The sequence below is a fragment of the Oryctolagus cuniculus genome, chromosome 7 (assembly GCF_051225735.1).
Source record: "Oryctolagus cuniculus isolate XC-2025 breed Fujian yellow rabbit chromosome 7, ASM5122573v1, whole genome shotgun sequence".
Classification (NCBI taxonomy): Eukaryota; Metazoa; Chordata; class Mammalia; order Lagomorpha; family Leporidae; genus Oryctolagus; species Oryctolagus cuniculus.
The window spans coordinates 164,846,542-164,869,369 of record NC_142873.1 but is presented as its reverse complement, the minus strand read 5'-3'; the positions used below and the strand labels follow the sequence as shown (position 1 = coordinate 164,869,369).

Below are 22,828 nucleotides of genomic sequence, written 5' to 3'. Positions count from 1 at the left end.
AGCCCGCGCACAGCTAGTGACCCACGTCCCGCCAGCGCGACGGAGCCCGCGACGCCGCCATCCCGCGTGGGCGCGGGCTCGTGTCCGGCCGTGCCAGCGCCGGTCCCGCTGCCTGCTCCTGGGGGAGCAGCGCGAGGTGGCCAGTGCTGGCCGCTGGGCTCTGGGCGTGAGCTAGCCGCTGGACGGACACCTCCTCTCAAATAAACCTTAAAAAGTAGTGCCGCGGCCTTAGGTCCCACTGCGCACCTGCAGGGGGGGACAAGGCGCAAACCCGCCTGTTCTCGTTCCCGGAGATGGCGGGGAGGGGCCCCGGGGTCTTCCTGCCTCCCCGAGAGCGCTGAGCTCGCGTACCCGCGACCCCGCGGCTTCCCTCGCGAAAACCGCATTGTCCTCTCCTCCCCCCAAGCCGGCCCGGGTCACCGAGCAGCCTGGACACAGGGAGACAGCCCCGGTCGTACTTGGCATTTATTTACTTTTGAAACAGGTCTGCCCGCCGCGCCCCGGCTGCTTCATTTAGACGAAAGCAGCCAGGGCACCCAGTTAGCAGGGCGCTCGCTGCCACAGCTAAGTGCGTCACTAACATCACGTGTTCCCTAGAAAGCACTGAATACTGAAGTAGGTGACGTATAAAAGTCCAGAAATACGATGTGTTTGGTATAAAGCAAATTAATTTGGCTCTCATGTAGACAGCAGTGTATCTTCGAGTTTCACCACGTGGGAAGACCCTGGCTGTGGCCCAGGTTGGAGCCAACAGCCCCTCAGGCAGGTCCAGTCACACCTCGGGAGCGGCCAACGAGAGCAGAGGACGAGACTGAGGCAGGGACGGCTCTCAGCTGCCGGACCCCGAGCAGGCCGCAGCTTCCGCGGACGCGGTGGGTCCCAAGGGCTGACAGCCGAGAGGAAGCAGGAGCTGAGCCGTGGGTGCCTGACCCGGAGGGTGCACGCCTGGCTCCCGACTCGGAAAGGAGGGGAACGGGCTCGCGCGTGTGTGCCTCGGGGAAGGAATGCAGCGCTTCGTCCAGCGTCGGTCAACGGCAAGACAAGTGGACTCTGCCTGCGCCCTGCTCACGCTTCGCGGCGCAGGCAGCAGCGGAACGCCGAGGCCTTGGGAAGCATCGCGGACAGATGTGAGAGGCGGTGTCTAGACAGCCCAGGTGTCACGGCGGGGACTTGAAAGGCACTACGAAGCAGGGCTCTACTTCGCTGATACTCTGTACAGGTTTTTTTTCTTAATAAAGTGTTTGATCCCTTTGTTTTTCTCAAGTGAGAGACACATTTTGGATTGCGCGAGATTTTCCTGTTTTCCAGGCAGGCAGGTGACTGGCGACACGGGCCTGCAACCGTCAGAACTGGCTTTTGAGAAGCTTCTATGCGCTCCGTCAGCGGGCGCGTTTGGAAGCCGGAGCTCTGCACCTCTCCCAGCACCGCTATCCGCAAGCAGCTGGCCCGGCCTGGGGGGCTCTCCACGCTCTTTGCTGGTTTACAAAAGGCACAGACAATGACCACGGACACAGGAGGCTTGGAACCCAACATGAGCAATGACCGGTGCCAATGTCCCTACACACACCTGTGACATTCCAGTGAGAAGTCTGTGAGTGTACTGGGCACAGTTAATGTCAAAAGCATCATGTCTGTAGCAGGAAACGAATGGCGAGGCCAGGCCTTGCGTTTTGGCTCTTGGTGGAGGGCTGGCCTCGAAATGCCACGACAGCGGTGGCCCAGAGCTGACTCGGGCGTGGTGGGCGTGTGAACACCAGCAAGGGCAGTTTCTGCAACCGTTGTGCGGCAGGAAAAGTCTCAAAAGCATTTACAGGAAATTGCCTCATTAGCTAATAATTTAGAAAATCTTCATGCTGTTGCTGGCCCACAAAGTCAGACAATTGAAACTAGGCTGGGAGGGAGGGGCAGCTTCCCCGCAGAAACCAGGCGCCTGCGCCCGGCACGGACTCGGACACATCTAGAAGGCCCTGCCACTGACCCAGCAGACACGGCCCCTTCTCTGCGCACGTCCCGCTGCCAGCAGCAGGCCCGGCAGCTCCATCCTCCAGGCCAGGCGACCACAGCTGGGCCTCACCGATCAGTGCAGCATCTCGCCACACTGGCCACCCTCAGCCATTTGCTTTGGGGGAAAGGGGAAGAAACAGCAAAGAAAAAGAACCCTGGGGACAGTCACAGGACACACCCTCACAGTGCGGGAGAGCTGGCGCCACCTGGCAGGCGCCTGGCCGCTCGGGGCCAGAGCTCGGCTCAGGCTCACGGCCTCGCCCGACCATCGCGAGGGCACACCTTTTCAAGTAGGGAGGACGTAGTGAGTGGGAATTATTGCTCTTTTGCTTCTGAGATTTTATCTCTGGGAGGGGCTGTTTTCCCAGTGAGACGTCAACTGGAAAACCCGTGTACTGCTGATGGGGGCCAGGGGCTGGGAGAACAGGGAGGGCAAGTGGGACTCGGCGGACAGCGGGTGCTCAGGCTCCAGATCCGGGCCATGACGGGGCCAGCAATGGGCGTGCCCAGTCAAACCCGCCAGATACCAGAGAAGTGACGCAGCGAAGTGCTTACAGCTGCAGCTGGCCTGGGGGGAGACCGACTGCTCCCCGGGCTTCCCGAGCCCTGAGGTCCATGAGGAGAGGGAGGGGCGGCTTGGGGCGAGCCGGGCCAGCAGGAGGTCTGCTGGACATGTTCTCGTTCGGAAGCACAGCGTCCGTCTCCTGTGTGCCACTGACACCGGTGCCAATGTCCCCATACGGAACTGTGCGGCCACAGGTTTTATGGGAGATCCCTGCAGGCCCCCCAGGAACCCCCAGCTGCCAGCCTCACACTCACAGGCGTCCAGAAAGAACAGGGAGTCTCCCCTGCCCGAGCCGAACCTGAGAGGTCTGTCCTCAATCTCGGGCCAGAACCAGCCCAAGCGAAGCCTGGCCTCTGGTCAAAGGCAGGGCCCCTCAGTCGGCGGGAAGGGGCTCAGAGCAGCAGATATTGCAAGAGGTGGGCCCCCGTGTGCACCCTCCGGAGGACCTCCCCTGAGGGCTGGCACCGCAGGCGGGGATGGGTGATGTCCCCGGGAGCCTGGGTCACGGGGAGAAGCACTGGCACCTGCCCTTGGAGGCAGGAGACCCTGGTCCCGGCCCCCTCCCTCCACTGTCGGCTCTGTGTCCTCTCGGGGGGTGGACAGATCCATGCCCAGGTGGGAGGCACTTGGACTGGTCCAGCACAGCAGCTGGTGGGTGAAGCTGCAGCCTTCTCCGCGGAGGGCCCGGCAGCCTCAGGCCTGTAGGCTGGTCCGAGGAAGTCGAGTTCTCCTCATGGGCACTAGGCAGGTGGAGCTGCACTGGCACTGGAACCGGCCTGGCCCTGGCTGGCCTTGGTGGCCACACATGCGGGAACGGGGGCCTGGCCCATGGCAGCCAGGACGTGTGTTTGGCAGGGAGCCACAGGGGCAGCTTGGACCACCTGGCTCTGGCATTAGCTCAGCTTGGCTGATGGCGGACGCTGGGCTCTGCCCAGGAAGCCGACGCCTGGAAACCTTCAACTTGAGTTCCAGACAGATGAGTGAAAAACCAAGACGGGAGCAGGCAACAGCCCCCCCCACCCCCCTGCGACCCGGCCAGGACCCCTGGATGTGGGCTCGGCCACACCTGGCTGCGGAGGGCTGCTGTCAGCGAGGAGCAAGGTGGTGCTGCTAACCTCGTGGCCTCGCTCAGTGGTACTGTCCGGGGTCCGTGGGGACCAGCGGCTCGGTGCTGTCCTCTGGGGCCTGGCTGGCAGCTGCAGCCAGGCTCTGCATGGCCTCCTGCTGGTACTGCCTAGCCTTGTTGTAGAGTAAGACACCGACTGTCACCAAGATGGTGCCGATGGCTGATAGGCTGGTGATGCGGTTGCCAAAAACGATGATACTCAGCCAGATGGACAGGGCGTGCTTCACGGTGCTGGCAACACTGCCGCGACACAGGGCGCAAAGTGGGGACAGGACGCTCAGACTCAGGCTCGCGCTGGGCCCCCGGCCGCAGTGCCTGGCCAGGACCATGTGACCGCCGCACGGCCGTGCCTGGCTGAGGGGGGCTATGCCCCAGGGGGCCATGGCGGGGAGACCACCGGAGGGTTCCAGAGCTGTAGGGGCCCGCCCACTCCCTGTTTTTTGTCGTGAGGGGCGAAGGGCTAGGGGCAGGGCGAAGCACAGCTATCGCCAGGGACGAGAGCCAGACGCCACTCAACCGCGGAGCTGCTCGTCTGCCCTGCAGACCTGGACGCCCTGTGTGTGGGCGTCCTCGGCTCACCTGAAGGTCACAGGGGAGATCTTGCCCATGAGGGCGTACGCCGTGACGCTCTGCAGGTGGAACAGCACGCCGTCCATCAGCAGCAGCAACACGACGTCCTGGCTGTAGCTGAAGCTCTTCCCGCTCCTCCCGATCACAGGCACGTCCTGCGGCCAGAACAGGGGGAGGCTGTGCGGGCTGGGCGCTCCCTGCACACCACCCACAGAGACGGCGAGGGGCACGTCCTGTGGCCAGAACAGGGGGAGGCTGTGCGGGCCTGGGCGCTCCCTGCACGCCACCCACAGAGACGGCGAAGGGCACGTCCTGCGGCCAGAACAGGGGGAGGCTGTGCGGGCCTGGGCGCTCCCTGCACGCCACCCACAGAGACGGCGAGGGGCACGTCCAGCCACAGGCTGGGCAAGGCTGACAATGTCATTTGGTCTGCCCCTGCCAAGGCACCGAGGCGGGACTCAGTGCAGTAATCGACAGTGTGCTAATTTCTAAGTTATAGTTCTGAACGGTTCCCTAGTGGTGGGGTCACTGGCAGAGGAAGGCTCCCCAGCCCTGCGCGAAGTGGACACAGCATGGCTCCCCTCAACACAGCCTTCCAGGTGGGAGCCTGAACTACACCAATCAAGACTGCCAGAACCCACAGACACCTGCCATCAAAAACCACAACAGGAGAGCACCTCCCCCCACAGGACAGGTCTTGTCAAACACAAACAAAGCAAGCGACGGCGAAGCCCTGCAGGAGCCGAGCGCTGTGCCCGGCTGTGAGATTCGAGCAACTGGAGACCCCCGCGGGGCAGCACCCCCCGCCCCGAGGCGCTTGCACACCCACGTCCACAGCAGCTTTGTTCATAAAGAGCCAGAATGTGGAGGCCGCCCAGACGGCTAAGGGATGGATGGCGGACACCACGGGGCCATCCACGCCACGCAGTGCCATTCAGCCGCAGAGAGGCGGGCAGTTCCGGCACACGCCCCAGCCAGGACGGGCCTCAGACACGGCGTGCAAGGGAAGTGAGCCGGACCCAGGACAGGTGCCGCTCCCTGACACGGGGCTCCAGGGGCCAGACTGGGGGGGCCAGCAGCACACTGCTTCAGCTCTGCGGGATGAGGGTGCGCTGGGCCAGCAGCTGAGGCCCTGCTGGCGACACGGAGCGCCAGGCTCCTGGCTTCACCGGACAGAAGTCCTGGCCGCTGCGGGTGTTTGGGGGAGGGCATCAGCAGATGGAAGAGCTGTTTTTTCTCCCTCGCTCCCTGTCACTGTGTCTTTCAAATACATAAAATACATCTTTAAAAAACTAAAAAAATATGGAGAGTGAGAGAGGGATGCACAGTGTGGCTGCATCCGATGCTGCTCACACTCAGAAGTGTCCTCTGGGGCTGGCGTTGCGGCTGGGCAGGTTAGTCACACCGACAGAGCCGACATCCAGTATGTGTCCCAGTTTAACCCCGCTGCTCCACTGCCGATCCAGCTCCCTGCTAATGCGCTCGGGAAAGCAGCAGAGGATGGCCCAGTGCTGGGGCCCTGCACCCACGTGGGAGACCTGGAAGAAGCTCCTGGCTTCAGTCTGGCCCAGCCCTGGCTGCTGTGGTCATTTAGGGGAGTGCATGAGCGGACAGAGGATCTCTCTCTCTCTCTCTCTGTCTGTCTCTGTCTCTCCCTCCCTCTAACTATGCTTTTCAAAGAAATAAGAATAAAATGTTTCACATGGTAAAAAGATTTAAACATGAATAATCTTTCAATGAAAACTGCAATTTCAAAAATGTACCCCAGAAAAACACTCTCATCTGCAAAAGATCAACAGGTTTCCTGGTCTGTGTACACGAGAGGAAAAGCAAAACCAAATCTTCCCGGGGGTCAGGGTGGGCTGCAGGCCCCAGGCCAGGCCACCCTCACACCTGGACAGGACAGCTGCTGCCATGCAAACAAGTCAGCAGCGCTGACACAGCACCCGGCCGTCCGCGAGACCGCATGCTGCCTCCCTTTCGCTCCTGGACTGCTGAGAGAAACAGCTGCCGGGGCCTGAGGCGGCCGCCTGAGAGACGCACCATGAGGAAGATCCAGGCTGGGATCAGCAGAGCCACGGCCGCGGCGCTGGTGTAGAACTGCAGCTCCGGGGCCCTGCGGGGACAGGAGATGCTCCACCAGGCCCGTGCAGGGGGCCAGGCTCCGGCCTAGGACTTCCCAGCACACGCATCTGAGGGTGCACACAGGCCCGAGACCTGCTGTCTCCCGGGACAGTGAGGACCTCCACGGCGACCAGAGGCCAGGCGGGCGTGTGGTGGCACAGTGAAGCTGCCTGCGGCACGTCCACACCCCACACCAGGTGCTCGGACCAGTCCTGGGTCCAGCACTGGGCTCCACAGCTTCCCGCTGACATGCATGCTGGCTGGCAACAGGTGCCCAGGAACCACGTGGGGACCTGGGCGGGGCTCCTGGCTTCACGGTGGCTGGGCCCACCTGCTGCAAACGTCTGGGGAGTGACCCAGCAGACGGCTTCTGTCTTAAGTCACATAAATGAATAAAATGAAAAGGCAATCACACACCCAGGCAGCAACAGGACAGGAAGAGGGTGGCTTCCCCACATTCTGACAAAGTCCTTCTAATGTCCACCCGAGCCCAAGTGGGGCCCGCGTCAGTCTGTGGGGCCCCTGGATCTGACTGGCCTGGAGCTGGAGAGCCCGCCCACGCACGATACTCACGAGAACCTGTACTTGTCCCCGCTCAGGAGCTTTTTTGAGAAAACGTTCTGCAAACTACAAGAAAGAACAGGAGAGGTGAAGGGTGAACAAGCTAGGACGGCACGGTGAACGCACATGGCGTCCGGCCCTCGCCGACCACAGCGCTGCCCCCACTCAGCGGACAGCACGCCGACCACAGCGCTGCCCTCACTCAGCGGACAGCGCACCGACCACAGCACTGCCCTCACTCAGCGGACAGCGCACCGACCACAGCGCTGCCCTCACTCAGTGGACAGCGCACCGACCACAGCACTGCCCCCACTCAGCGGACAGCGCACTCCCTGAGGCCAGGCACTGTGGTGAGGTTCTTGCCCGAGGTGCTCAGCTCTTTGGCATCACAGGACCCTAAAGTCCCCGCTCTGAGCACTTCACAAAACCCTAATTTGGTTTTTTTTGAAAAGCCTTTATTTGAAAGGTGGGGCGGGGGGCATCTTTCATCTGCTGGTTTATTCCCTAAATGGCCACAATAGCCAGGGCTGGGCCGAGCCCAAGTCAGGAGCCGAGAACTCCATCAGGGTCTCCTACGTGGTGCAGGGGCCCAAGTGCTGGGCCGCCTCCCACTGCTTTCCGAGCTCTTGGCAGGGAGCTGCATTGACAGTGGAGCAGCCGGGCCGGCGCCGCGGCTCACTAGGCTAATCCTCCGCCTTGCGGCGCCGGCACACCGGGTTCTAGTCCCGGTCGGGGCGCCGGATTCTGTCCCGGTTGCCCCTCTTCCAGGCCAGCTCTCTGCTGTGGCCAGGGAGTGCAGTGGAGGATGGCCCTGCACCCCATGGGAGACCAGGAGAAGCACCTGGGTCCTGCCATCGGATCAGCACGGTGTGCCGGCCACGGCGGCCATTGGAGAGTGAACCAACGGCAAAGGAAGACCTTTCTCTCTGTCTCTCTCTCTCTCTCACTGTCCACTCTGCCTGTCAAAAAAAGAAAAAAAAAAAAAAAAAAAAAGCGGAGCAGCTGGGACTTGAAGCAGTGCTCACGTGTGCTGCCCCAGCAGCGTCCAGGCAGGAGCTGTGCCACGGCGCCACGGCGCAGGCCTGCAAAGCCCCACGTTGAAGAAAAGGGGTCTAAAGTCAGCAGCCACCATGGCCGGCACCCGGGTACCCAGGTGTGTGACTGACACAGAGCTGCCTCCCCGAAGGCCTCGATAAACACAAACAGGCAAGACCCAGCACAGGACAAACCGCGGGAGACGGCCAGAGGCCGGTGAGAACGTGAAACAAGCGGCAGGCGCTGTGGCTCAGCGCCGGCTTGGGCGGCCGGGCGGCCAGGAGCCACGCCAGCGCCGCTCCGAGGCCCAGCCTCCTGCTCACGTCCTTGGGCAGGCACAGGATGCCCGGCCACCGCCCGGAGGCCCAGACGGAGCTCTGGGCCGCTGGCGTCAGCACGGCCCAGCCCTGGCTGGTGCAGCCATCTGGGGAGTGAGCGAGCCATCAGATGGAAGATGTCTCTGCGGCACTGTGCCTTTCAAACAAAATAAATCTAAAAAAACTGTTTGCAAAAGCAGCAGCACGCGACACAGCACGCAGCCCGAGCAGCGCCAGGAGACGCGTGAGGAGGCGCCGCTGCTCTGGGCTCCGCGGCAGCTCTGGCGCCGTGGGGCGGCAGGCAAGCCGCGGCCTGCGACCCTGCCATGCTTATGGGCCCGGCTCATGTGCCCGCTGCTCCACTTCCATCCAGCTCCCTGCTGTGGCCGGGAAGGCAGGGGAAGACGGCCCAGGCCTGGCCCCTGCACCTGCGTGGGAGACCCGGACGGCGTTCAGCCCCTGGCTTCGGCTGGCCCACCTCTGGCCGTCGCATCCACCTGGGGACTCGTTCACACAGGGATCCCAGAGCCGGCCGCGGACGAGGGGCCGTCACGGACACCACGCCACGCAGCAAGTCCAGAGCAAAGCGAGCACACGGACGGGCCGGGAGGCAGCCAGGCTACGTGTCAGGAACTACAGACGCAGAGAAGGCGAAAGGCACGCTGCAGTGCCGGACCCGAGGGCCATTCCGTGTCCCCGAGCGGCATCAGGCCGCCGAGCCGGCTGCACGCCGCAGAACGGGCGTCCGTGGCGACCGCACGCGGGAGCTGGGCCCCTCCCCGTTCCTTTCTCAAAACAGCGCGGCTGAGAAGTGATGGCAATTCTTAGAGACCAGCTCGTTGGCTCAGCTGTGGACTCGGGGCCCCAGCAGGGTTCCCTGGACCAACCTAAATCTAACAGAGACGCGACACTGGCCTCTCCTGCCCGCGGCACGGCGCCGTCCCCTGGTCTTCTTCATGGCCACGATGCAGGGAAAAGCCGCCAGGATGCCCACAGCCCAGGGAGAGCCCCTGGCTGCAGCTGAAGCGCCCCCTGGTGATCCCGAGCTGGAACAGCCACACCGACGGGCATGGGCGGCAGGGTGTTCCAGGGCTCGCGTGTCTCTGATGAGCGACTTCGCAGCACGACCACGTGGTCGAATTCCGGCTTGTTTCTGAGCGAAAGCTATGCTGGGGCACTGAGGGAACCTGGCTTTGGATCAGGGAGGTGGCTCTGGGCTGGCCTCAGACGACACAGACGGAGCAGCGTCTCACAAGCACCCCCACGGACGCCCACACTCTGCCACTCACCAGTCCATGATGTTGGTGGACAATGCAGCCGAAAAGCCCAGGACATTGAAGCTGATCTCGGTGGCTGTGCAGAGCGCCAGCCCTCCCATGACCGGGATGAGGGCGAGGTTGACCAGCAGCCCTGAGGAGAGCGCAACACACGGTGAGCAGGTGCAGCGCCCTGGAGCACCGCGGCCGGCAGGGCTCTCAGAACCAGCACCGGCAACTGCTTGGTGCAGAGCGCAGAGCAGGCAAACGCCAGCTCCTGTCGGCAGGCACGCCCGCCACCTCCCTGCGCCGGGGGCCTTGCAAGGACCGCAGCGACCAGACACGTGCTGGCCCTCACGGCACCTGGGCGTGCAGGTGAAGAGGGTGAGTGACCGGTGTCCAGGCAGCTGTGAGAAAGAGACCCTGAGGGCCTGGCACGGGGCTGGGGGCTCCACCACACTGCCCACTGTTAGGATGGGTCTACAGCGCAGCGGTTAAGGCGCTGCTTGGGGGGCCTGCGCCCGCAGCAGAGTGCCCGGCCCTGTACCTGACTCCAGCCTCCTGCTGAAGCCCACCCTGGGAGGGTAGTGTAACTCAGTACTAGGGCCCCTGCCACCCACAAGGCTCCCAAGATCCTGGCTGCAGCCTAGCACGGCCCTGGGTGTTGCAGGCATTTGGGGAGTAAACCAGTGGGTGAAGATGTCTCTCAATTAAAAAATCCATTCAGGGAACTGGCACCATGGCACAGTGGGTTAAGCCATGGCCCCCAGTGCCGGCATCCCATGTGGGCATTGGTTCGAGTCCTGGCTGCTCCCCCCATGTGTGTCCTCTGCACACATGGGAGGTCCAGAGGAAGCTCCTGGCTCCTGGTCAGCCCAGCCCAAGTCATTGGGACATTTGGGGAGTAACCAGTGGATGAGGTCTCTCGTCTCTCTCCTTCTCTAACTCTGCCTTTCAGACAAATACATCTTCCAGGGGCAGGTGTCTGGCCAGCGGTTAGATCGCGGCCTTGGCTCCACCTCCAGCGCCACTTCCGACCCCGCCTCCGCCTGGGGCTCGCCGGGGGGCGCGGGGCCTGGCTCAAGGACTTGGGTCGCTGCTGTCCCTCTGGGAGACGTGGAGCTCCAGGCGTCCAGCTTTGGCCCAGCTCTGGCTGCTGCAGGAATTTCGGGGGCGCACCACAAGTGAGAGACCTCTCTGTCTTTCTGCCTCTCAAATTAAGAAAGAATTCCTCAATGCATCAGCAGTCGCGTTTCCTGTGCATGGTGGTTCCGGGAGCGGGCACCAGGCGATTCTGGGCCCACACTCAGCCGGCCTTGAGATCCGCGTCAGTGAGGGCGTGAGCACACGGTGTTCGCAGAGTGGACCAAGCTGAGGCCTCAGGCCAGAGCAGGGCCCCCGGCCCCGACTCCGCGCCTCGCTCACAGGACCTGAGCTGAGGATGGGGACTGCTCTGCCGTGGACCCAGCACGCACGCCGGCCTCCGCCCCGGCTGGCCCTCAGCTCCTGGACGCTCACTACAGAATGGGCGTGCGGAACCTGCGGCCACTTCAACGCCACGGGGATCCTGCTTGACTCTGGTGCAGGGCTGGGGCCCGGGCGCCACCGACACTGGGGGTCTCAGCCAAGGCCTCGGGGATGGTGCCGCACACCAGAGCCACCTGCTGGAGTCCCCTGGGCTCTCAAGTCCTGCGCCTCAGTTTTCCCCAGCGGGGAGATTCCTGACTGACCCCAGAGAGCTGCTTTGTCAGACATGTCCACCACAGCTGGAAGCCAAATCAAGACGTTCAGTGCTGGAGTCGTTCCTTCTGTGGGGCCGAAGCCGCTGCTGCACGCAGCAGGACTCGCTGCCTCGGCAGGGCGAGGAGGGCTCTGGACGCTGGCCCGGGGCGGCCGGGCTCTCCCACCTCCCTCCCCTCCCCTCCTCTCCCCCCCTCCCCTCCCCCCTCACCTGTGTACTCGCCCAGAATCATGCGGGACATGATCACGGTGAAGATGGGGGCGGAGCTCTTCACGGTTTCCGCAAACGAAACGGCCACGTTTTTCAGGCTGACCAAACCCAGGACGACGGTTGCAAACCTGCAAATAAGCAGGAAGCACCGTCGGGTGAACGAGCCAAGCAAGCAGCCGCTGGGGACAGGGCCCCAGAGGGTCAGCTCCAGCAGGCGGCCACGCCGGCCTCTCCCCTCCGCACCCTCACCCACACGGGCTCCTGGGCTTGGGCCCAGAGCTCAGGGTGAGGCCTGCGAGGTGCTGGCCGGCCCCCGAGGCCCAGGCATTGCCAGGGGAAGCAGGCACGCCCCCCACAAACCACGGCTAAATTTGCTTCCAGGGCAGCTCCAGAAAGAACTCGACAAAACCAAATTCCTTCGGTGCCTGGAACCTGGGCGCCCTCCTGAGTCCCCGGAGCCTGCGCTGCCCTCGTGGTAACCGCGAAGCTGCCTCCCGCACGGGAGGAAGTCCCGCCAGCCGCGGCCGCAGACGCCTCACCTCATGAGGCCCACGAAGAGCATGGTGGTGATGAAGTTGGGGGGGTAGGAGAGCCGGGCCTTGTGCTGGTACAGACAGCAGGGGACGAAGACCTTGACACAGCCAATGAAGGTCGTGGACAGCATCTGCACGGCGCCTGCAGGGAGGCGCAGACCTGGGTGCAGAGGGGTCCCGGCCACGCCCTCGGCCGCCCAGGGCCCACGCCCTCCCCCCAGGGCCCACGCCTTCCCCCCAGGGCCCCCAGGCCCCCCAGGGCCCGCCTTACCCAGCATGCTGGGCTCGCCCTCCCCCCAGGCCCCCCAGGCCCCCCAGCCCCCCGCCCCCCAGCCCGCCTTACCCAGCATGCTGGGCTCGCCCTCCAGCAGGGACAGGATGTACTTGTTGAGGAAGAGGGTGCAGAAGCTGAGGAAGAACCACAGCGTGAGGTAGAGCAGGGCCCGCGAGTCCCACACGCCCAGGTCCGACTCGATGACGGTGGTCTCGGTGATGGTGATGGTCAGCAGGTTCTCCGCAGGGCTGCCCTCGGCCCTGGCAAACGCCACCTTCTCGCCCCGATGGCCGAGCAGAGAGCCCCAGCTGAGCAGGGACTGCCTCTTCTCCCCGCCGCCAGGAGCCGTCTCCTCCGGCGCGGAGGGTTTCGTGGAAGAAGCCATGCAGGCGCCGCAGCTGGGGACGCTTCTGTCTCAAGGACGGGCAGCACGGCCGGGCGTGAGCACGCACGACGCAGGCGAGGGGGCGGGGGTCCCAGCTGCCACCGACATGGCCTCGGAAAGTGCCTCTCGCCAGCAGAGCGCAGACATGGAACCCGAACACTAAGAAAAGGAAACACGTCACTTATTTTGAATATTTAATGTCTTTAACAGTTTTATTCACCAATTTAAAATGACTTTAAAATACCAGGTGGAGCTGAGTCTCACTGCTGGACTTCCGGCGGGTTCATGGGCCCCCGAGACGGAACCAGGGCCAGCTCCTGGTCTGCCCATCCGAGGCAGCGCACACCCAGGGCTCCCAGAGCCTTGGTCACTTCACGATCAACACAAACCTCTGGCTCGTCCTGCCTCCCGCAGGGCAGCACCCAGAGCCTCCGGCCTCCACCGGGGCCCGGGCCGTCTCTGCCACTGGGTCCTAAGCTGTCACAACGGGCTCCTGGCACCAGCGAAGGGCCCTGGAGAGAACAGGTGCTCAGGCCCTGCAGGCTCTCCCTGCGCCCTCAACTAGACGTTTTGTGCGTCTGATCCCGCGACGCCCGTGTCAGACGGGCACTTTCTACCCCATCCGTGGAGTCTGTCTGTCTGTCACCGGATCTTCCACTTCCGGACACCGTATCTGGTCTCACTTCTAACCATCCTGTTTTTCCCTAATCTTGCTCTTTCCTTTCGCTCTGTGTGTGTGTGTGTGTGTGTGTTTAATTATATACCTACTTGTTTGAAAGACAGAGTCGGAATGCCTTGTGCTGGTTCATTTCCCAAATGCCAGCAACAGCTGGGCCTGCGCCAGGCTGAAATCAAGCCCCAAACTCCACGTGGGTCTCCCCCAAGGGTGGCAGGGACCCAACCACTCGAGCCGTCACTGTCTGCCTCCCAGGGTGCAGCTTGCCAGGAAGACAGAGTTGGGAGCAGCGTGAGCTCAAACCCAGGCACAACGCCGTGTGCTGCCCACCTGCTCACCAAAGACCCACCCCTGCTAAACTCAGCTCACGTATGGGATTCCAGAGGCCCCTGGGCTGGGCTGACACCAGACGGGCTTGCGGCAGCCACCTGGTTACCTGGAGGTGAACACGCAGAAGAGACCACTGCCAGGGTGGGGAGCCCACAGGGGCGCCCGCGGCCGGCCTCGGTCACTGCTGAGGAGCTGAGCGCCCACGGCGGGTGCCTGGCCCCGCCTTGCTTCTCTCAGCTCCCACCCCTTCACGGCCACCAGCTCTCCAGACTGGACCTGTGTGCACGCCCCCTGGCCTGTCCACGCCGGAAAGCCTGTGTCCAAAACCCTCTTCCTGCTCCCACTCTGGCTTCTGCCGACCCTGCAAGGCCGAGGGGACGGCTCGGGTGACCGGGCCAGGGTTTCCAAAACATGGGTTCTGGGCTTGATTTCAGCCTGACGCAGGCCCAGCTGTGTCAGCCTTTGGGAAATGAACCTGGGCAGGCCTGGGCTGGGTGCCTGGTGCCTGGCTCCTGGCTTGGCCTGGCCTTGTCTGTCAGGCATCTGGGGGGTGAGCCACCTCCCTTTGTCAAATCCCAGCCCAGCTCCCTCTTGCCAGATCAGACTCCTCCCAACCTTCATCTGGGAGTCCACAAGCCAGGCAGAGCTGCCGGCAGCAGTGGGAGCGCCCACCCCGCCCGCTGTGCCGGCCCCTGCACGGCCAGGGCCGCAGCCTCTCCCCGCAGGTGTCCCACTAAGGAGCAGGCCACGGCCATCCCTGCCCCAACACCTGCTCACCGGTCTCAGCCAGCACCAGCCCTGCCCTCCACACGGCCCGGTGCTGCTGGGCGCCCGTGCTGTCTCTGTGGAAACGCCCGGGCACGGACGCACACGCATCCGACTCCGTGACTGCTCAGCTGCCGCCCCCAAGCCAAATCCCGGCCTGCGGTCAGGCCCACGGGGGTCCTGCTTCCCCCTTGCGCTCACGGCTCCCACAGGCCACCGCGCCACGACAGGGGCACGGCCACCCCAGGAGGCAGAGCCTACCCTCCCCGCAGGCCAGCGACCTCCGGCTGCACAGAACCCTGGGGACGCAGGCACACGGAGGGCGCCGAGCTCCACCGGTGAGGCGTGGATGCCGGATGCCGGCCAAGTTGAGTTACTTCCCGGCCTCTTTGCTACTCAGGGGCAGCCGGGCAGAAAGCCACTCTGCTGGAACCGCCCCGGCAGCACCCACGGTTTGTGCCTGTCACAGGCTGTCCTGGTCGGAACACCCGCCGGCACCAGCTGGACGTTCTCCAAAGTCACCCTGGGGAAGGGGAGCTGAGAGCTCGAGGGGCCGCGCCCACCGACGTCTGTGCCGAGGTGGCGTCCAGTGCGGCCTTCTCAGGAGTAAACAAAACCAACCAGGCGCAACCCCGGCCTCTCCCACCAGGAGGAAGGAGTTAGGGAAGCTCTGGGCCCACAGCCCACGGAGGCAGCGCAGGGTAGGGCGAGACGCAGGCCTTGTGTCCCCAGGAGTGCGCGACTCCCGGGGCGCACACCCCTGCCTTTCTGACGCACCCTGGAGGGAGAGGAGGCCCCTCCCCACGGCAGGGGGGCCGTGAGGCTGAGGACGGCACTCGGTGGTGTTAGGGCCACTCACCGTGCGCCCCGGTGGAGACGCCAGCTGTCAGCCAGGGTTCCTGGGAAACTCAGGCTGTGACAAAGCAGAGGCTCAGGGCAGGCGGGGAGGCCGAGCCCCCTCTGGGCGCCTCTCCCAGCACCTGGGGCTCACAGGCCCCGCCCCTCCGCTGCTCCGGGACATCCCAACCCCACCAGTCCTGCTGCTGACGGCCCCGTCCTCGCCATCCAGGGCCAGCCCAGGTCACTTCATCAGCAGAGCCCCAGGGTGACGAGTACGGAGGCCGCCCCTCACCCAGGAGGCCCTGGGACCTGCACCAGGCCGCCCCTCACTCAGGAGGCCCTGGGACCTGCACCAGGCCCTGTTGGGGGCAGCACCTCCCAGGCCCGGCAGCTCCCACGTCGGCCACCTCGGTGTCGCGCACCTCAGCCAAGCCTGGTGCTGCTTCAGACAGGATGCAAGGGGGCAGGGGGCCAGCACTTCTGGAAGACCTGGCTCTGCTCCCTGGGCTGCTAGCGGTGCCCAGGTGCCCCCGCACACTTGGACCCTGCAGCAGGAGTGGGGGTGCAGGGCGGCAGCCGAGCCCTGGAGGCCAGGGGTCTGGGATGTGGGTTGGGGTAGGGACGCAGCCAACTGGTGACACAGGAGGGACGGGGGAGTGGCCCTCTGCTGCCCCCCGAGCCCACCCCTTTTCCTCTGTGCAGGGGGCTGAGCACTGGGGGGGGCTTGGCCTGAGCCAAGCACACACCTTCCCTTGCAGCCACTGTGCCTGGGGGGAGACAACGGGGGGGGGTGCTGCAGGGCCAGCCCCTCCCCAGCTCCTGTCCTGCTCAAGGCCCACCCCCACCACTCTCCTCAGACATCTGCTCTGCAATGCCAGAGCCCACGAGGGACCACGGGGTGTGGGAGGGCCGCGCTGTGGCTCGGCGGATTAACCTGCCGCCTGCAGGGGCGGGGCGGGAGGGGCGGGCGCTGTGCAATCAGAGTCCCAACTGGTCCCAGTCCACTCAGTTTGCGGAGGACAGTGGCCCGTGTGCCCGGCCCCTGCACCCGCGTGGTTGGCCCAAGTGGATTTCCAGGCTCCTGGCCCAGGCCTGACCGGTGCAGCCACCTGGGGAGTGAGCCTGCAGACGGAGGATCTCGCTATCTCTAATTCTGCCTTTTAAATAAATAAATCTTCAATTCAAAAAAGACGCAACTTCAGATGGCCATGGCGCCAGTGCCAAGTGACCACTGGCCCCGGGGCGTCCCCAGGGCTGGACCACGAGCTGCCTGCCCTGTCCAGCACTGCTCAGGCAGCCAGGGCAGACACACGTGGCCCAGGGGCTGCACCATGGCCACGCTGTTGTCACCATGCCCAGAGAGGGCCCGGGAGAGCTGCACATACCAGGTGGACGCTCGCCTCCTGGTCACACACCGTCCGCCCAATGTGTGCCGAGAGTGAGGAAGATGGGGCAGAGCTCGGCAGGGCCCCCCACTGAGAGGAGCCGGGCCCTGCCCGAACGCGCGGGAGCCACGTCTGTGTCTGCTGTCTACAAACTAAGAAGTCACGGGGTCCCTCTCCTTCCCACGGGCCCGCCAGTCACACCTGGGCTGCTGCCACGCACCTGCTGCCCACAAGAGGTGGGAAAGGGAGACAAACAGCAGAGCTGGCCACGGAGCAAGCAGTGGACAGAAACCCGGGGCTGGGGCCTGGACAGCCGAGCTGCTGCGGCTGGGCCCAGGGCTGAGGACAGAGGGCAGAGCCTGCGGCTGGGCCCAGGGCAGAGGGCAGAGCCCGCGGCTGGGCCCAGGGCAGAGGGCAGAGGACAGAGCCTGCGGCTGGGCCCAGGGCAGAGGACAGAGGACAGAGCCCGCGGCTGGGCCCAGGGCAGAGGACAGAGCCCGCGGCTGGGCCCAGGGCTGAGGGCAGAGCACCCACCCACTAGGAAGGTGCAGTCCGCACAGACAGCCCGGAAGGCCCCCAGGAGCTGAGAGCGGGCAGCAGAAACAGAACCTCAGCGGAGGGGCCGGCGCCGTGGCGCAGTGGTTAATCCTCCGCCCGCAGCGCCGGCATCCCATATGGGCACTGGTTCTAGTCCAGGCTGCTCCTCTTCCAATCCAGCTCTCTGCTGTGGCCTGGGAAGGCATTAAAAGATGGCCAAGTCCTTGGGCCCCTGCGCCCGCGTGGGAGATCGGGAAGAAGCTCCTGGCTCCTGATCTGCCCAGCTCCGGGAGTGAACCAGCAGACAGAAGACCTTTCTCCCTGTCTCTCCCTCTCACTGTACTCTACCTCTCAAATAAGTAAATAAAATCTTAAAAAAAAAAAAAAAAAAAAAAAAAAGAAAGAACCTCACTGGGGCCTGTAGCCTCGTCCTGGGCCGCAGCGAGGGGTCCCGGCTTTCCCAAAACGTGGGGGAGGCACCTAGCACTCCCCTGAGAGCCGGAGGTGGCGCCCGGCCAGCAAGTCTGGGTGACAGAGCTGAACAGGGCCCCTGCATGAGGTCCCTCCCCAGGGAGGCCGCAAGTCCTCCCGGGACCCAGGATCACGACTGAGGGGCAGGTCAGTCCTGCAGACCAGAGGAAGCCGCAGGCGCTCAGAGCTGGGAATCGTGACACGCGCCGGCCTCTGCTCGGCCTGGAGCTTCTCCCACGCATGTCCTCTACCCCAAAGGGACACCTGGCAGACGCCATCGCCATCAATCAGAGCTAAACCCACCACCGTGAGGACGTGGTGACTGCGCACGGGGAGGGGCGTGGCCTGGAGATGTCCCGCCCCAGACAGAGCAGAGGGGCTGGGGGGGGGCAGCATGGAGGCTGGCAGCAGCACCTTCTAACAGGTCTGGCATCTCTCACTTGCTGAAAAACCAAAAATCCTTAAACCAGTAGGGACAGGAAAACCGGTCTCCAACACAGAGCCCTGGGGCAGGCACTGCTGCACACCGGCATGGCCTACCAGTCTCCGGTTCGAGACCCGGCTCTGCCTGCGATGCCCGCGTCCTGCAGACGAGCACCCAGGAGGCAGCGGATCACGGCGCGAACGCTTGGGCCCCTGCAACCCGGGCGGGAGACCTGGGTGGTGCTCTGGGGAGTTGAGCCAGCGGAAGGAAGACCTCTCTCTGCCTTTCAAGTAAACAGACAGAAATTTAAAATAAGTAAAAGGGAACACAAGTGCAGGAATCAAACAACACAGTGCACTAAAGCGAGAAGCAAAAAGCACTCAACTCGCTAAGCTTGGACCCGGGCAGGGGACAGCGTCGCCGTGGGCCGTGAGGCCGGTGACGTCATCTGTGCGGCCCTGCCAAGGCACATGGGATGATTGTGTACGGCCCACGAGCGACGCTATAAACACCACTGTGCGCGGTGTCATCGGCTAGGAATTCTGAATTGTGCAAGCAAAGACAAGCAGATAACGGGAACCAGACTTCTTTTTAAGTATTTAGTTTATTGGAAAGACAGAGACAGACAAGAGCCCTAACTTCCTTTCACTGATTCACTCCACAATGCAACAGCTGGGCTGGGCCAGGCCGCGTCCAGGAGCCCGGGACTCCCTCTGGGTCTCCGTGGAGGGCAGGGACCCAAGTCGGCCGGGCCCTGAGCCCGGGACTCCCTCTGGGTCTCCGTGGAGGGCAGGGACCCAAGTCGGCGGGGCCCTGAGCCCGGGACGCCGGTGTGGGATGTGGACGTCCCGGCAGCATCTGGCCACGCCCCCATCTGTTAGAGAGGGGACAGGAGCGGGTCAGGGCCTGCAGAGACAGCAGGGCACGGAGCCCCGGGACGCAGCCTGGGGGCCGGCAGACGCCTCAGCACGACTCCAGCTGCGGCGGGGGCGTGGGCACTCATCGTGCCCCCCAGCCCGCAGGCGTCAGAAGGACCCAGGCCTGGACGCCGACACCAGAGCCCCGGAGCCCCACGGGCTGGCTGGGCTCCCGGGGACTTCACCTTCTGTCAGTCACGCGGTCCCCGTGCCTGGGGCGACACGCGTGCTCCCGTCTTCCCACGCTCCCCAGCCATCGGGACCACGGCTCCCACGGTGCAGTTCTCAAGGCCCCAAACACACGACTTTGACTGTGGTTACTTGTGCCCTGAGGGGCGGGGCCAGCTAGATGCCCCTCTCCAGTGGGACGGCTCGCACTCCTGGGACACACAGCTGAGACCAGGGCGGGCAGCGGCAATGCACTGGGAGAGAGGGGGACACAGGAGCCGCCCCCAGGGCAGGGGAGCCCCGTCACCACGCAGGGGGCAGCGTAAGAGGACAGAGCACGTGAGGACAGCAAAGGGGAGGAGCCCGGTGAACAAGGCAGGGGGCAAAGGTCGGCTCCAGCCTCGCCCCACCCCACCCCACCCGGCAGTGCTGGGAACCACGGCGCGGCCAGCGGTGCTCGGGGCCGAGACAGAATCCGGGCCCAGAAACACGGCTACCGCGGATTACAGAGGAAGACAGGCCTGCCCAGCACCCAGCTCGCACCCGGACGGCACCAGGCTGGGGAAAACAGAGAGGTGGCCCCGACAGACGGCGCCTGCACGCGCAGTCCCGCGACCCCCCCCCCCCGCCCCCGCAGGACACCTGCGCCCTCCTGAATCTGGGGGTGGAAGCCTGACCGACCGAGCTTTTCAAACAAGGGTAAAACGGACAAAGCTGGGTAAGTTCAGGAATTTTTCCAAATAAAAAAACTATTTGAGAGCGGGAACGTGCACACCTGCTGGTCCGGGCTCCAAATCCCTACAGCAGCCAGGGCCGCACCGAGGCTGAAGCCGGGCACCTCACCTGTCGCTGCCGCCACCCAGGAAGCGGGAGCTCACGGCAGACAGGCCGGGACTCAACACCACTCGCACGGGATGCTGGTGACACAGCAGAGTGACAGAGACAGAGACATCCTCTACCTCCAGGGTCACTGCCCGGATGCCAGCAACAGCTGGGACTCCATCCAGGTCCCCCACGTGGGGGCAGGGAGCCGGGCCTCAGAGGGGCGAGGGCAGACGGGGGTGGGGGCAGGGAGCCGGGCCTCAGAGGGGCGTGGGCTCTTCCCCAGGCCCCCTGACCTGCCGGACCACAGTGCTCACTCTGCCGTTCAAATACACCGGAAAGGAAGTTGTAAACGCGAGACTGTGAAGGGACGGAGCCGCCGCACCCATGCACCCAGGGCTGAGCTCCGTGGAGCGGTGGCTTCAGTCCTGCAGCCCGGGAGGGCCCGAGGGCCTGGGCCCCTGCCACCTCCCAGGACCCGCGTGGAGTCTGGGCTCCTGCCTCTGTCCTGGCCCAGCCCTGGCCGCTGTGGCCACTCAGGCGATGAACCGGCAGATGGAAGAACTCCCGACCGCTTCACACCCGGAACCAGCCGGCGCAGGCGCAGACGAGGAGCGGAGCGGCGGGGCTGTGCGGCTGCCCATGGCTGGGCCCCATGTGCACGGTCGTGGTCTCCGGGGGTCAGCTCAGCCGGGCACCCTGGGCTTACGGCCGGGCTGTGGTCTCACCCGAGGGTCCAGCTGGGGCTGGGGGCCTGCTGGACAAAGGCCTGTCTGTTGCCCACCCCGAGGCGGCGTTCACCAACGGGGAAAACGCGGGAGAGAGCAGCCCTCAGAGGCCAAGCCCCGCTGCCCTCTGGGGAGCCCCCGCTCCGGGGTGTGGGTGCCCACTTCACAGTGGGGCCTGGGGCACCCAACCAAGGCGGCCTCCCCCGCTGCAGCCAGCTTACCGGAGTCAGAGCACGGCGAGCCGGCTTCTCGCTCTGGCCACAGCGAGGCAGCCGCACAGGCACCCCAGTGCCGCCTGGGGCTGCGGCCTCGCACCCTGGGGCCCCATCTGAGCTGCACCCTCTTCTGACCCAGCCCCTGCTGACACACCCGGGCTCACCCACAGAGCCAGGCTGAGGTCCAGGGTTTGCCCGGGCCCAGCCCCGGCTGCAGTGGCACCTGGGGAGTGACCGGCGAAGAAGCAGCTCTGTCCCCTGCTCTCCAGTGAGCACTAACCAGAGAGCGCGTCTGACGGCGGGCGGAGACCCAGTGGGCACCAGGACCCCGCAGGGCCGCGACGAACAGACGGCTCGGAGCCCTGCGGAAGGCCCCAGCCGCCAGGCATCCCCAGCAGCTGACACACAAGGTGGACGAGGCCGCCGGACCAGGCGCCTCCGACTCACCGGCCCTGCCGGGCCAGCTCCCCCCAGCCCGGGCCACTGCAGTCGCGCTCAGTCCAGGGTGGGTGCCGGCAGCCTCACCTGCGTGGGCACGGAACCTGCCCCAGGCTGTGACCAGGCCCCGGCCAGGGCCAGCGCGGGCTCCCCGCCCCCGGGCTTTGTGACACCGGGAGGCGCTGGGAGGGGTCAGGCTGCCCCCTGCTGCCCCGGGGAATGAACCAGTGGTGGGAGAGCGCTCTGCCCTTCACATAAACACGTATGGACGAACGTGTCCTCGGCGCCGGAACCACAGCCCCCCGCGGGCAAGCACGCGGGCCGCCCCCTGCCCAGCACCAGCAGCCCCAGCAGCCCCCGACTCCCGGCCGGGACCGCCGCAGGCGCCCGGGCAAAGCCCGCAGCAGAGGCGGCCTGCGCGCGCCCCCCTCGCGGACACCGCCCAGGCCCACGCGCGGACACGCGGGGGTGTCGACACGGCTGTCTGCGGACTCGCGGGGCCCGAGCCCGCGCAGCACTCCGGCCCCGCACCGGGAACGCACGGGCCGAGCCGCCCCGCGCGCCGAGACCCCGATGCCGGCCCGGGCGCCCCCCGCGCGGCCCCCACGACTCGCGACGGCACTGACCTGCGAGCCGGCCCGCGTCTCCGTGAGGGGCCCCGCGCGCCGCGGGCCAGAGCCCGGGACGCCGTCCGACGCGCTAGGCTGAGGGCGAGCCCCCGCGGCCGAGCCCCCGGCCGCCTGCGCGCGGCGAGCGCCCGGGTCCGGGCGGGTCCCTCGGCCTCCCCGAAGCCCGGCCTGGCCCCGCCGGGGCGCCCATGGTCGGGCCGCGGGCCGCCGACGTGGCGACGGCGCTGGGCGCCAGGGCAGCGGGGATCTGCGCGCGGCGGGAGCGGCGTGCGCCCTCTGTGGCCGGGGGCGGAAGTGACGCACCGGAAGCCGCGGCGGCTGCGGTGCGTCCGGGCCAGCGCTGCTGAGCCACAGCGCCCCCCCACGGCCGCCCCGTGGACGCTCCGGACTGTTCCATCGTGGCAGGGGCGGGGGGGACATTGCTCCCTACACCCACTCCGTGGACGCTCCGGACGTTCCATCAGGGCGAAAGCCCCCCCATGGCCGACCAGTGGCACGCTCCAGACTGTTCCATCAGGGCCGGGAAGGGGGGCACAGCGGCAGCGCACCCTCCACGGCCGCCCCGCGGCACGCTCCGGACAGTCCCATCAGGGCCGGGACCGGGGTCGGAGCATAACAGCGCCCCCCGCAAGCCCGTCCCGTGGCACGCTCCGGGCCGTCCCATCGCGACACAGCGGGGGTCAGGCCGTCCTGCAGGGGCACCAACGTCAGCAGCGGCGCAGCTTTGGGCTGAGACAACGGAAAACCCGCCAGAGAGCCCTCAGCGGGTGGAAGACGAGGGC

General features: G+C 65.4%; 1 protein-coding gene across 1 annotated transcript; it reads right to left on the bottom strand.

Annotated features, from left to right (window-relative positions):
* Nucleotides 1-447: 447 nt before the first annotated feature.
* Nucleotides 448-22,302, bottom strand: SLC35E2B (solute carrier family 35 member E2B). The gene is made up of 9 exons (XM_002723813.6): nt 22,044-22,302; nt 12,386-12,860; nt 12,049-12,184; nt 11,510-11,637; nt 9,592-9,712; nt 6,963-7,016; nt 6,309-6,381; nt 4,275-4,420; nt 448-3,935 (listed from the first exon to the last, which is right to left on the bottom strand). The coding sequence occupies exons 2-9, from the start codon at nt 12,699-12,701 to the stop codon at nt 3,698-3,700; spliced, it is 1,212 nt and encodes a 403-aa protein (XP_002723859.1). The 5' UTR covers nt 12,702-12,860; nt 22,044-22,302; the 3' UTR covers nt 448-3,697.
* Nucleotides 22,303-22,828: the final 526 nt, after the last annotated feature.